The sequence below is a fragment of the Anarrhichthys ocellatus genome, unplaced genomic scaffold, assembly GCF_004355925.1.
Source record: "Anarrhichthys ocellatus isolate YVR2014 unplaced genomic scaffold, GSC_Weel_1.0 scaffold44, whole genome shotgun sequence".
Lineage (NCBI taxonomy): Eukaryota > Metazoa > Chordata > Actinopteri > Perciformes > Anarhichadidae > Anarrhichthys > Anarrhichthys ocellatus.
The window spans coordinates 3,449,325-3,464,092 of NW_022280074.1; the positions used below are offsets into that span (position 1 = coordinate 3,449,325).

Below are 14,768 nucleotides of genomic sequence, written 5' to 3' on the forward strand. Positions count from 1 at the left end.
CACACACACACACACACACACACACACACACACACACACACACACGAGAATATCAGAGAGAGCTTACTTCGTTCATTGTAGCCGTGTCCCATTTGCAAACGGTGTGGATGTAGCAGTCACAGTGGAAAAATGGTCCAAATTAAAGACAAAAAAATGCCAGCGTGCAGACTGAAACCACTTGAATTTTTAGTGTGGCATTAATGGACATATTGTCCCACAATGCAATGCACAGTAGGAACTGAGGAACTACTCGGCTACTAAAAAGGTTGAACGAAATTTGGATGTTGCTGCGACAGCTTCAGGGACATCCCGCCCGGACAACAAAAACACTTATGACTGTGATCCGTTTCAGCTGGATCCGGACACAGTCGTCTTAATTCGAGACAAAAGGTCCTTGCAGGGTCGTATGCGGATACGGGAGCTAAAGATTTACGACATCGTACCAGAGTTTAGAACAAGCACTACTTGATCACCATTTCATTCTTTCCTCCTCATTTCTATTTGTATGTCTTTGAGCCCCCCCCGTGTCTGCAAATGTCTCTCTCTTCTGTCCCCGTTTTCACATTATGTTCCTCACAAACTCTACTCAGGCAGTGACCTCTGACTGTTGAGCTCTGTCACCACCTCGGGCTTTCATGTCCGATTCTCTCAGCAAGACTCAACAAAAAAGAAAAGCTTTCACTGCCCGCCTTCTGAAACACAGAAGCATCTTTCATCACAAGCGGGCAGATTCATCCACGTTCACTGTGCAGCCCTGCACTATTACCTTGAACTGAGTTTTTTTCTTTCCACTGGGCGTCCAAACCCTGAATAAACACCTCACGGTGCGTGTGTGTGTGCGTGTGTGTGTGCACACCACACACACACACACACACACACACACACACACACACACACACAGTCTACATTTCTCTTATGCATTTTATTGCGATGAAGTCACGTTTCACATGGCGTGGCCGGGGCCTTAATGACAGAGTGGGTGAGGAGGCCGCACCCCAAACATTTGGCTCTATTATACACCAGCCCACCACACCAACAACCAATAACTACATCTTAGTGGGTGGTGGAGGGTGGGGCTCAGTGGAGCACTGCCCAGTGAACCATGCACAGACACACAGAGAAACATCTGAATGAACTCACAACGAGCAAATGACATAACCAGATCTGACCAAAACATTTTGAAGTCATTTTTAGCCCTCGATCACAGTGAAAAAAGGGCAACATCTGGAATGACTTTCAGCCTCCGAATGGGGGGGTGGGGGCATTATGGGTTTGTCGGGTAACGAGGGAGTTTCAATGTTGTTCATGCTTTATAGAGTTAGAAATCCAGGTGTGACACGAGGGTGTCCGATGTTTCCTTTCTTGTGTTTTACAACCACGCTCCTATAAAAGCTAAATATAGATTTTGTGCTTCTTACCAGGCAGCGAGGATTACTAGAAGATGTTTGAGGATGAACAAATTGTACTTCCTAAGCTTGACAGCCAGGTTACATTCCAATATTTAGAAAGATGCGTTTGATTTCTTTATGACGCGGTCTTTAACCGTTACCTGTAGGAGTCCCTGTAGCTCATCGTGTCGTGGCCCGAGTCCTCCTGGTCCTCCTCGTTCACCTTGAAGCAGACCCTTTTAATGCCGCCTTGCTCCACTTTGTCCTGGTCGCAGCTGTCCTCGCAGGGGGCCAGAGAGGGTGGCTGGATGGTCTCGTAGGCCGGAGGCTCCCCACCCTCCCCCTGGAGTTGCGTGGGCTCGGTGATAGACGACAAGAGGCTAAAGCGGGGAAAAAAAACAGAGACCTTATTCAAAAATATGTAATAAAAAAAAAACGATTAAATAAAATATGGTTAATGATGCGTTACTCACAACACATCTTTTAGCACATATATAATATATTGTTTTGCATTTTTAAATAGTTTAAAATGTATCGATAGCTCAAGAAATATAAAGTATATTGAAATTAAATCGTTTGAATAATGTCCAGACACCATGATGCTTATATTTATATTGTAATACACTGGGCACAATCCAACAATATTCAGCCACATTGTCACACCCCTTCCTCGGCACAGACACACAATATGTGTCTCTTTCTATTGATGTTATCCTGGCCTCACTCCCTGTTCCTGTACTGGGCCCGGTACCATAAATATTTTGGGCCTGAAGAATGTTCCTTTTGTAAATCCTCAGATTTAAACAAGGCAAAAGGGCAGGCAGACAAAGAGAGGCTGACGAACAGCCTCGGGAGGCTGGCGTTGGGATAACAGCTACGAAAATAGTCCACTCACATCTAAACACCAGTGGGATGCCAATATTTGATAATAGCACCAGCAGAGCTAAAAGTATTGTCTGAATGGATACGAGTGAACACTTTTCTTTTAATTTGATAGATGACACTTGTTTTACAATATTAAAGTGAGGACCAAATCGTTCAGTTGCACAGAATTCATAGGAAACTGTAACACTTACACATCTATCTGAGCGACATACTGCCTCATCTCCCTTACAGCGACGTCCAGGCGGCTGTACAAGTGAATGTAGGCGTCCTGGGTCTCCGTGTCTTCCTGTGTGAGCAGGAAGCTCAACCCGCCTTCCCCGTGGATGCCGCTCCGCCGATTGTCCATCGACCCGTTGCCTCCATCCGAGCTCATCTCCCCGCTGCCGTCCGCCTCGTCCCCGTCCAGGCCAGAGCAGCTCCAGGAGGGAGCGCCCATGCTGGTCACACAGTGCTGGGTATGGGACATGGGGTTCAGTTGTGCTGCGGGACAGGACAGAGGGGGGAGTAAAGAGCATGTTTGCAGTGGGTGAAACAAACAGACTTCACTCTCTGACAATTACATCACGTTACCCCAGATGTTCAAAAACCATATGAGGTAACACTCCTGTCTTTGATGAAAAACAACTTCTTAAAGGGCACTCGTGCGACTGATATACACAGGACGCAAACTTGTTTACTTGGGTTGAATGCCAAACTTGGCTGCAATAACTTGAGACATCCCAAAACTGCAGACAGATCAAGTTCTTGCAGTGAACCCGGGGTGTGTACTATTAATACACACAACAGTACAATTAAACACAAAAGCTCTTATTCATTTCATGTACATTCCACACATTCCTTTAATATCCAGGGTATGGTGCTCGAAGAAAAGAAATTGCACCGCCTCAGGTAATAAGCCCGGTAAATTCATTATATTTGTGATTGCAATGCTGAAGACTAGCTCCTGCCTGTCACAAGAGAAAGCATCGCCTCCTTTACTTTTGGCTGGGTGAGGCGGCACAGAGGGGAACACCCCGCCGGTACAACTGCTAGTCAGATGTCTGACTTGCAGCTGGTGCTGAGAGGAAGGATCACGACGAGGCATTCCTGGAACGCTGACAGCGATGCCAACTCTACTGCCTTTTCATCTTTGCTGAGAGTAGAGTTCAGAAGCTAAAGACTCTTAATTAATATCATAAAGTCAGGCCATATAGACAGAAGACAGGCTACTTTTTTTTTTAATCTATGGATGGAGGATTTCTTAACATTTTGCCCTCTTCTTGAAATTATTCTTCACCGACATTCCATTCCATTTCCACTTAAATCCCTGGCTCTCTTTTACTCTCCGCCTTTGACCCCTGCAGCAGCAGCAGCAGCAGCAGCAGCATTGAGTGAATGGCACAAATTCCTACGCAGCCTCGAGGCACCATCTTTTCTGACATCACTCACTCACTTCTCATGTCAATAACAGGGGTACGGCCTGGGGCTAATGGAGTCTTAACAGCCTACCACTCATCTAATTCACTGTGGGAATTGTTGTTGAGCCCTCATGGCTACTGTGGGAGGCTGGGGTCCACATTACTTTCTCAGTGCTGCGGGCTTTAAGTGGTCATGGAGGGTAATTAGTCAAAAACGATCATTGGTGGGTTAAGCTGTGTTATCAGGGAGAGGATGGATCTGAGTGAAGCTTGGTTCAAGCAGTGGTTTTGTGACAGAGATTGCGCTAATATTCAAAACATATTGGATAGAGATGTGTGTGTGCGTGCCCCTCCCCCCTCTACCTTGGTCAGGATCCAGGCCAAACAGGGAGTTCTTGCGCCCAAAGCGGATGCTGAAAGCCCTGCCAGCCGAGGTAGTGCTCTTGGGGTAGGAGACCTGCATGAAGTTGACGTGGCAGTTGGTGGGAACAAAGTCCATGCAGCCCAGCGGGTGAGGGCGCACACCAGCCTGCCTGAAGGAGGGCCACGCCTTGTTCCTCAGCTCCAGGGCGAACTGGGTGGAAAAGGGGGACACGGGCTTAGTTTAGAGAAAGCAAAATGCACATGACTGGCAGCTCTAATATTTGTGTTTATGATGAAATGATTTTACTTTTTACCACCAATGTAAAACATTGTCACTGTAGCAGGAAATATTACATGACATTCATGGAATATTTTCAAATTTATCAGAGTACTCATTAGTTGAATTGAGTTCTTGGTGTTTTCAGTAACGAAAGCAGTAAAAAAAGCTTGTGTCTCACTAGTATTTTTGTCATGTTTTACAAGTGTATATGGAAGAGCTGTGAATAAAAGACCTTTGTGTTTTTAACTTAATACCAACGAGTAGGGGACGTTTCTGTGTGTAACAGCTGGATCTGACAGCCTGACGTCTATATGTTCGTACCTGCTTATAGCTGCTGATCCGCCGCCGGATACTCTCCAGCTTGGTGTCACAGATTTGCCTGAACTCGTACTGAGGCATGGTAACGACTCGGTCACTCTGGGAGATGAGCTGGCTGCAGTTACGAACAAAGAGGCTGTCATCGCCAGAGAATGCCTCCAGGATCTGTGGAGACAAGAGACATTGGTAAGGATGGATCACCCCTACAGTAAACGTTTATATCCAGAGTCCAAAATAACATTCCTAGCAGCAGCAAGTGTGTTTTTCATCCAACTAAACATTCAGCTTTCCATTACTAACAACCGAAACCACCAGTGAGGCCAAAAAGCCCTTTTTGTTGCTCGTTGTCTTGCAAGTTGAACAAATATCAGTGACCCGCAAACTGGTGAACGGCCAAGTTGGGATCTTCTATGATACACGAGATCTGATATTTTGGTAGCCGAGAACACACAAGTCATTTTAACAACTGTTACAAGAAGTTAAAAGTGGCATCAATCAACATTTAGCTACAAAGGAATGACAGCTTCCTCTCCTCAGTATCAGATTTTCAACTCACTCATTGATACTCGCTTCAGATAATCAAACTTCACCACATAATTTACCTTGGCAGTGAGGCTGAAGCAGCCCTTGGGCTGCACCATCTTCTCCAGGACGTGGCTCTTGATGCCGGCAGGGCTGACGTATTCATAGACGACGCCGTGCTCCAGGTGGACGTTATCTACCGTCATGCTGACCAGCGGCAGCTCGTCGGAGAGGGTGAGTCTGGCCAGCCGGTGGTCTGTGGAGCAGCACATTTTCACTTGTTGTCAGTATGTAAACTCTGCATGCATTCAGAAGGGATTCAAGTTATTTAGGAAAAGCACTTATATACAAAATGAAAAATGTATTTGCCGTTAAAAAATAAATAAAAGACCAGCATTGTGAATAAAAAAAGAGGCAGAGTCATGGCCTAAAAGTGATGCAAAAAAAACATGCTGGTGTAACAAAACCTCCAACGCTTTGGAAAGACAAACATATTATGTTTTAAATCCATTTAGTAATGACGCATGTAAAGGTACACAATGTGGTGCACATCTGTCAATGTACTTACTCTGCCAGCACTGGAAGAAAAATTGGTCACTTATTGTATCTACACTGACACAGTGTGACCAGATGATGTCCTACAACTGTAACTACAGCCTTTAAGTAGCGTGTGTAACTCCCACTGGAGACACTTTTTACTGATCGAATTCAGAGGTCATCTGAAAATAGCATTTTAGGTGGAACATAATGTTCTGATGCAATGTTTTTGATGGCATCCTGCAATCAATCTACACAGACACACAAAGCAGCCAGTTTATATTAAAGCACATTCGAAGTAACACTGTTCCAATCCCTTTTACAGACTGAAAAAAAACACTTGCTGCTCATAATTGTTCGCATCACTGCTGTGGGTAAAAAAATATACAATTAACAGGATTGTGATACTTGAATGATTCAGCATCGACTCCTTAATCGGATATTTAAAATAAAAACAGAACATTGTGTTTCACCTGCTCCGTTGGTGCCGTTCTCCTCCTCGCGGTCCGAACCGTTCTCCGCTGGATAAGGACTGAAAGGACTCTCCACCTTCTCGCCTGCACCCCTTTCTCTTTGCAGCTCCTCCACATCCTCGAATGCACGATACACCCACTGACACTGGGGGGGGGAACATGATATTACATGGTATTACTATAACGTGCAAAAAGAAAAGGTGACGTATAGGTAAGATAAAGGGAGAGAGCATGAAAGAAAAATAATGAGATTGTATTTGGCAATGCTTAAGTACCAGTATGTGCATTTACATATAAAGCTGTAGATGTGAGTGTATTTTACACACAGAATTTGAAGGCAAGAATCTGAAGTATTTTTACATGGCCTGTGGACATGGACACTTTTCAGCTGACAAGGTAATCATGGTTGATTGCACCGCCAAAAAAAAAATCAGCAGTGCAGTTAGCCACATCAACTACATCTAATGTATCCTGCTGTTCAATGAACCAACAAACAGTTACTGGAACGAGTCCCAAACAAGGCTGCTCAGCTGAGCCTGTGGGCCAGGCTAAAGAAAACAAAACTCTGTGCTTTATACAGAGAGGACATCCTACACTGACGGCAGCCCTGTGAAATACCCGCCTGGAGCCACAGATTGCTGCTGTAGGAATGTCCCAACACCCAGACACGGGGTTTGCTGTTTGACAGTTGGTGCGTAAACCACTTGTGGCTCTAAAAAACAAAAAACAGAATTCAGCCAAAAGAATCTCGTTAGCAGGAGTGGATGAAGGTTCAGTGGAAATAGGTTGTTTGTTTGTTGCTCTGGGCTACCTTTTCTCTCCGGGCATTGTATCTCGAGCTGAAAAATGTTCAACCCTCACTACAAGTGGCCTACAGCGACAACGTGTCAGCCAGTGATTTATGTTTGAGATCACTACGCCACCCACTGCTGGAACGCTGATGAAATAAATGAGCGTATAGTGTAGCGTCACTTTGGTATCACACAGAGATGAAGATTAGAAATGAATCCTTGTTCTTTCTTTCTTTCTTTTTTTTTTAACAAACACACATTGTAGCTCTAACTAAAACTAATGCTGTTTTATGTACCGTCTCAGAGCAGGAATATCTGGGTCGCTGCTGCTTTCCAGTCTGTTAGCTCGTCAAACGTGAATTTAGTGTGCTTGTCCCGCGTTGTTGAATGACCTGGTTAATTTACTTTCAAACCCACAACTGACAAGACTGTATTTCTTCTCAAACACACTCAATAAATGCCCAGCTACGAAGCTCCAAACCCTGCTCCGATGAAGAAAAGATTGGCTGTCACGCTTTGTTTTCATGCGTGTCCTCACCGCTTGGGGAGGCTCCTGGTGTGTGTGCTGCGCGGCGAAGTGCTCCAGGGCCTCTTGGTAGTCGCTGTGGTTGACGTTGTTTCCGTTGACCTTCAGGACTACCTGGCCGGGCTGAAGACCCGACCCCGCTGCCTCCCAGCCTGCAGTGTCAAAACAGGATCAGAGGTCGAAGGTCACAAGGTCATGTAAGCACAGTGGAACTGTACACAACACATGGGGCTATTGTGAAAACATGTAACTTAAGTCAGTAAAAAGGAGGAGTTCAAAGTGCCGTTCGTGTGTTTCCCGTATCTAGGAACAAAACATCTTCTCCAAAATATTAAATCTAGTTCACTTTATATGGAATCTGGTTTTAGCCCCAATTCCCACATGAGCACATAAGCGTGCATGTTTTGTTCCTCTGGGAAAATAGGAAATTACTCAGTTCAATGCCTTAACACGCTGTCCCAAGCTGCTAATGGCTCAGCAGCCTGGAAGTCCAATCAACACCTCCATCGTCTTCCACTCCGACCTAAAAATACTTGCGCTGGCATCGCGCCCACCCAGCACGCCAACAATTACCCAACTCTGGGGCTACTTGACCCCATGCATGGATATCACACAGGGGGACTGATTTAGGAACTTATTTGGCAGAGAGGCCACAAGTGATACAAGACACTGGGAAAGAGAGGAGAGGAGAAACAGTGTGGGGAGTGGGGAATGGGGGAGAACTGAGGGCGAGAGGAAGCGGAGAAGTCCCCCTTACATAATAAAGCAAAGTAAAACCATGAGGTCGCATTCCATGGATGCGCCGAGCGGCTCCTCTCCTCGCTGTGTTTGTGTGTGGGTGTGTCCTCTCTTGCTCCTGTCTGATTTACACATCTGGATTAATCCCTCATTCAACTTGTCGTGAATCACTCATGTTTCTATTACGAGTAGGTGGTGAAAACCAGATGTTTTCACCACCTACCGACAAAGCGGGAGGAATGAGAAGGGAGAACAAACGTGTGGGGTAGCTCTTCAGTTACCCATTACTCTTTTAGCTCTAATCATAGAGCAGTGTGTGTGTGTGTGTGTGTCTTAAAAGTAGAGTCTATTAGGGGTTTGAATCCTGTCAGCAGCCCATCTGGCTAACAGGTGGCCATAAAAACCTAATGGAGGCTCACTAAAAGCAGAAAGTAACAGGTGGTTGGAGGCTAGAGTTACCTCATCTTTCCCCTCAAATTCACCCAGAACTACTTGTCTTTCTGACACCAAAGGACTGCAATAACAAGGTCAAGCTCCTACAAGTCTGTTCACTGTATAGTGTTTATCGTGTCCTTTCTTGTGAGCTGAGCAAACAAGCACCATAACTAATAATGAGGACATTTAGTTTGGGAGATAAGAAAGGAACATCTTCTTTATTATTTGTATTATTAAATGTTAAGTAGTATGTCCTTATCCTGCTTGTTATTCTCATTTGTCAAATGAAGTCACTCACCTTTCCTGACAGCGTGGACATGAGGAGGGGCAGAGCCACAGAGTCTGAAGGACAGGCTGTCTGGGTTGTCAGGGATCTTCACAATCCTGGGTGAGAAAAGACCAGTCAGACCAGTGAGCCCTGTGTGAGTGTTTGTGTGTGTGTGTGTCTTTTGAGCGAGTGTGCGCTTCCTCACTCCTTGGCCTTGGTGGCGACCAGCAGCCGCAGGGAGCGTCGTATGTAGAAAGCCTGGCTGATCATGGTCTCCACCTCGGAGATGGGCCTGAGGAACAGCAGGTCCTCGTTGATGGTGAAGATCTTCCTGCCCACCTGCAGGCCAGCCATCTGGATGGACAGACGCACAGAAAGGACACACAATGGTGGTTATTTTTAGACTACAGCTTGTTTCCAGCTCCCTCTAAAGCCCCCTCCCTCCCCTTTGCACAGCAAGAGCTTCAGGTGGGCAACAATTCTCTCCAGTGTCACAGTGACACCAAAACCGTGTGCAGCATTAAGCTCAGATAGAGTATCATCCAAGTTTTTACCTCACTGAACCCAGAAACAAGTCCAAGTTTGGTACATGTGCCTCCAAGGAGCACGGCAGGACACAAACCAAAACATAAGAGAGAAAATCAGCGTGCTCAATATTTCCACAGCCTGTTCAGTCTTGTCATGTATTTTCCAGCATATGAACAGGCTTTTTTATATGGAGGGAGTGCATTTACAGATTGGCTACTAGATATGATTACGGTGCATGATATTTACACCTTAGTCTCCTGCCTGCTGCCAGTTGGATTTGCACACAATTGCAGCTTCTGAAACCCCTATTTTTAAATGACAGACACAGTGACACAGCCTGCTGCACGTCATCACATGCAGTCATCTTGCACATCTTCAGTCACGTTGGGAGAAGAATGCTGCCTCTGTGTGTTCGTGCTGTGAGTCCAGTGTCCTGGGTACAGATCCGGTGGGGCCTTGGCTGAGCCGGGCACCCACCCCCCTGACTATGGGCCCAGGGTGGCTGTAGGAACAACTGGGAGGAGCCACATAATGTGTAATGGTGTGTGTGTGTGCGTGCGCGCGTGCGCGCGCGCGCGAGTACACAGCATGGGTGCCTGTCTACACGTGATTTGCTGGAACAGCATCATATAGTGAAAGAGCTCTGTATGTGTCCGTCAGCCCTTTTCAGAGCCCCCATGGGAATCAGCTGAGCTTCATTCAAGGTGCTGGCACACGGGGCCGTGTCACAACTAGCAATCCTGTTATTGTGGGGGAACGAGGGAGACTGGGGATGAATAACAGAGTAAGAGGGGGGAGAGAGGCAGAGGAGAATGATTGTCCAGAGAATGACTTAAGGGGAGGAGCAATGTGGGAAAGAAATGCAATGAGTAAAATAACAGAAAGGGATGAGGAAACTTGAACCGCAAGACCAGGGACACAAGATTATGGTAAATTAAAATAGTGCAGGGCAAGTAAAGTAAAGGCTTTCCACATCCCCGGACCTGTGGGAAAGGAAGATTCCACAAACAGCCAGGGCATCGTCCTGCATTTTCAAGCAGGAAGATGCCGTTGGGTAAACGGTACAAAGGTTTGGTTGCTGGTCGGATTTGCTCCTGAACAAAAGCAGTTGTCTGTCATGCAGCCAAGGTGAAATCACAGGAAAAGATATAAAAGTCTGTCGCTGCTGACAGAGTAACCACAGATATGACAAATCCCATTTTTACAGGCTGCCCCTGAACATAATAATACTAAAACATAATCATGCCGGTTTTAAATGCTTCATCTGCATTTTAAAAAATCGCTACGGATGGATAAAGTGGTGTGTGTGTGTTTTGTGGAGGGGATGCGGGTGAGCATATCCAATGGCTCTACAGCCAATCAGAATGAACTCCTTCCAAAGCGAAACAGAGGAAGATTGACAGCAGCCGTCAAAACAGTAGACAGCCATTACCTACTAGAACTCATGCCCCGGGGCAGGAAGGAGATGCAGCGTGTTTGAGTGAGTGAGTGTGTGTGTGTGTGTGTGTGTTGGCCATTACCTCAGCATGTGAGCCCCTGGTGACAGATTTCACCACAATGGCCTTGTTTTTCTCCTCGATCTCAAAGCCGTAGTCTTCTTCCTCGGGGTGAATCTAGCGCAGAGCAAATCACCTAATTACTGACACATTTACACGGTTGACTGGTTGTTGGACTTAAAACGTCTTTCACTGGTTCAGCATCACGAGTGAGCAAGTGGCAAAATAATTGTCATGACACAGTATATATTCATATTCATTGCCTCTCTGTGATTTGCTGCTATTTGTCACATCCTGTCTTGTCGTTCGCACTCCTCGTACATCTGACATCTGTTGCTGAAATGACCCAATTTCTTCTGAGGACTCACTGAAGCTTCTTGCTATACGGTGACACCTCTAATACACAAACTATCCGGACATTATCACAGTTTGGAATCCTGCAGGTTTCCAATCTGTGATTTGCGTTGCGTGTCAGGTGGTCTTGCTCCTGATGGTGTTCTCTGCTTGCCTCTCACATTCTATTCCCCAGGGGGGCGAGGCTTAGTTGTACGCCGTCATCACCGAACACATTAGCCCGCTTCCATTAGGTAAGCTGCCGGGGCCATCTTCCTGCTGCACGGCCCTGATAAGATGGGGATCTCTGCAGTTTCATCAGAGGAGATGGCTGTGATAAATAAAGAGTTCCTGCACTTCACTGCAATAATAGCCGGGAGGGGAGGATTAGCTCTGCTAATCAACGGGGGAAAAAAAGCCTCTTCCACTTCTTGTGGAAGGCCAGATAGCGAGCCTACTTCCCAATGTGATATGAAAAGGGATGCTAGTGATGCTTCTAGGTTTCCCCAATGATAATGGACTTAAATAAACACTTCACTTTCTGTTTCTGCCTCTGGAAACCACAGTCCGCTGGACCCAAAACAGTGTACATTGACCTTATTCTATGACGAATAAATATACATCAGTTATATTCTGCTGTATGCTGTGTGTCCTATTGCACAAATTATATTGACAAAGGGACATTCAGCTTTTGTGCTTTTACTGTAGAAAGGTTAATACCAATAAAAATCCTTACCCAGCCCATGACTACGTGTGCTGCACCTTAAGTTTCAGGAGCTTTAATACAGTGAGCAGACATGTTCTACTTTCTCCTTCACTGAATCCATTACGTGGAACCTGACCTAAGGATGTCCATGTAACCATTCTGCACCTTTGTTCCATGCATCATGTTTGGCGCATTTTTTGGGTCTCATCATGCACGGAACTTAACTTTCAGAAACTTCAAAAAAGGTTCCCACAATTATGCTGTTTTATTAACAAAAACGTATTATAGTAGAAGCTTCTACATGTTGCAAATATCTTCTCTACCTAACAGGGCAGCACGACAGATGTTTTCCACTCTGCACTAATTTGAGTTGTCTTTTTCATGCCAAAGTAAACGGTGCTGAAACATCTCAATTTGGATTTTTGTCCCTTTGGGGGGTTTTCCTCTTCACTCTATTCTCCCAGCACCTGTTGCGTCATGTCATGAGTGAGGGTTGTTAAATGCGTTTGTATCTGCTGCATTTAAATTATAATTCGGCTCTGCTCTGTTAGATAAAGGAACTGAGCAGCCTGTTGGTAAAATATATATATTGGTATCACAGACTCGAATGAAATGAAAGGTCATAAGCCCTGACTAGCAAGCCATTTTAAATGTTTCATTTTAATCAGAATAATAAATGAAGAGGGGTTAAATCGTGGGCTCACTAGCACTTCCTAGGCCGTGTTTCACATCCGTGCACTAAAATGAAATCTTCAAAGGAAGACGAGTGTTCTGTGATTCTGACAGCAAGAATCAGGTGCTGTCGCCTCTCGTTAATAGTCTCGACAGTTTAATCTCTTGCCTCCGCAGCAACACAAAAGGGACCTCGTCCCAGGCAGCACAAGTGATTTCCACAGGACAACACTCATTAGGATGCATGCGGATCAGAGCAAATTCAAAAGGTGTTTGTCATCAAAGCAGCCCCTGCTCCCGTGGGGACGGGGGTAATTACATCTAGCTGTGGAGATTGGAGAGAAGAACGCACACGCGCACAGCTCCAAACAAACTGGAGTGAAGCCTAAAGCAGATGCTAGTTCAATTAGCGATACAGTACAATGCGGTCCTGTTATATCTTCTGTGTACACACACGTACAGTATCCTGCACGTGTGTGACGCGTATCCAGATGAATGTGGATAGAATCTTTTGTTTTTGAATCCATCTGCATTGATCGATTGTTTCCCATTCCGAACAGTTATTTATTTATTTTTTTTCAAAAGGAAACAAAAATGTACATGCGCGTGCGTGCGTGTGCGCGCGTGTGTGTGTGTGTGTGTGTGTGTGTGTGTGTGTGTGTGTGTGTGTGCGTGTATGTTCCAGCTCACCACCAGGGACTTGGCCAAGATGTTTTCGATGAGTTTGAAGTCATTGCGCTGAAGCTGCTTGCTCTTGGTGCTGGTTCCCTCCATCTCCTCGTCCGCATAGAAACGGAAGAACTGGGACTCGTCTTTGAACTCGCTCTTCTCCAAGACTGAGGAGGGAAAACACACACAGCGTGTGATCAGAGAGCCGCTACCTGAAATTCTGAATAGCAATGGGTTACATCTCAGTTAAAAGTTGCAGGAAAAAGGAAGTAAAGCTGTACTAATGAAAGGCCAAACAAATGCATTTTAGCATAAGCTTTAGCCATCCATTGATGCGTGTCCGTTAAAAATCTTAAGTGCGTTTGTGCTCAAACTGACTAAATTGATGGTCTCGTTGCTAAAATGGACTTGTAAATGTCAAGTGTGTTACATGATGGCACTAACGCTGTCTGCACGTCATTTGAAACCTCAAAGTGTTTGCCCGTAAAACCGCCACTTCATTGTGCGGTAATCTTCAGACAGACTAGCAAAACGGTTAATTAGCTCATTAGCTAATGATGCTAGCAGGAACATCTGGAGCCAAGCCACATCTGGGTCGTAGCCAGCTCAGGCCGGGCATAGGAAGGCTCCCTCTGGAGGACACAAGGAACAGTGTGCCGCGTGTGTCTGAGTGGGTTTAGAAGTCCCACTGTTGGGCCGAGCACCACTCCAACACATGGGGCTCATCTAGTGTGGGCGCTTGAACCAAAACACACTGCATTAAACCTACTGTAGATTCCTTAAAATCTTTCTCGGTTAAGAAGCTACGCCGCTGAAATGAGGCCCTCAGTTACACTATGTGAGAATTTATTGTGCTCAAGAACAGTTTTCTTGCATGAAAGATGCCTTTTTTTAGAATTTCAACCTCAATTTTGTTACTTTCATTACTTTCACACCGACTGAATAATTCTCCCCTGTCAGTTTTCATTTGCTGAACATTGCCACTGCTGCAACAGGTGCAAGCGGGCCTATAATGACAGTGAGTGGTCACATTTGGACCAAAGCCATGATGTGGGAGGCAGGTTTTATTGTGTTGGACAGAACTGAGAAAATATTTATCTTGTTTGTGTCATACAAGCCCAAATCTCCTGACATTAGGTGTATGAATCTGTAACATGGGGCTTGAGAGCTCAAGGTACCCAGCTGTTCAGAGATTTGGCGAGCATCTGGCACCCTCAGGTGAACAAAAGCAAACTGATTACACACGCACACACACACTCGCGCTGGCCTTATGCCAACTCAAACAAAGCCGTGATTTATTTCCTCTGAGTCACGGAGGCTGTGGTCACACAATACCTGAACACTATCTATTCAACTAGAGGGAGTGCTACTCCGGAAGCTGGCATACCCTAATCTGACACACACACACACACACACACACACACACACACACACACACACACA

General features: G+C 45.6%; 1 protein-coding gene across 2 annotated transcripts in view; it reads right to left on the reverse strand.

The window, feature by feature from the left end:
* The window catches only part of prex1 (phosphatidylinositol-3,4,5-trisphosphate-dependent Rac exchange factor 1), a 75,006-nt gene that overhangs the window by 13,445 nt on the left and 46,793 nt on the right, over window positions 1-14,768 (reverse strand). For both annotated transcript variants that reach the window (XM_031868801.1, XM_031868802.1), the window contains exons 16-26: window positions 13,347-13,492; window positions 10,970-11,062; window positions 9,127-9,275; window positions 8,952-9,037; window positions 7,493-7,632; window positions 6,164-6,308; window positions 5,234-5,409; window positions 4,635-4,796; window positions 4,034-4,244; window positions 2,465-2,753; window positions 1,550-1,768 (exon numbers count right to left, since the gene is read on the reverse strand). In XM_031868801.1, the coding sequence (XP_031724661.1) occupies window positions 1,550-1,768; window positions 2,465-2,753; window positions 4,034-4,244; window positions 4,635-4,796; window positions 5,234-5,409; window positions 6,164-6,308; window positions 7,493-7,632; window positions 8,952-9,037; window positions 9,127-9,275; window positions 10,970-11,062; window positions 13,347-13,492 (1,816 nt within the window). The remainder of the gene's footprint in view (window positions 1-1,549; window positions 1,769-2,464; window positions 2,754-4,033; window positions 4,245-4,634; window positions 4,797-5,233; window positions 5,410-6,163; window positions 6,309-7,492; window positions 7,633-8,951; window positions 9,038-9,126; window positions 9,276-10,969; window positions 11,063-13,346; window positions 13,493-14,768) is intronic.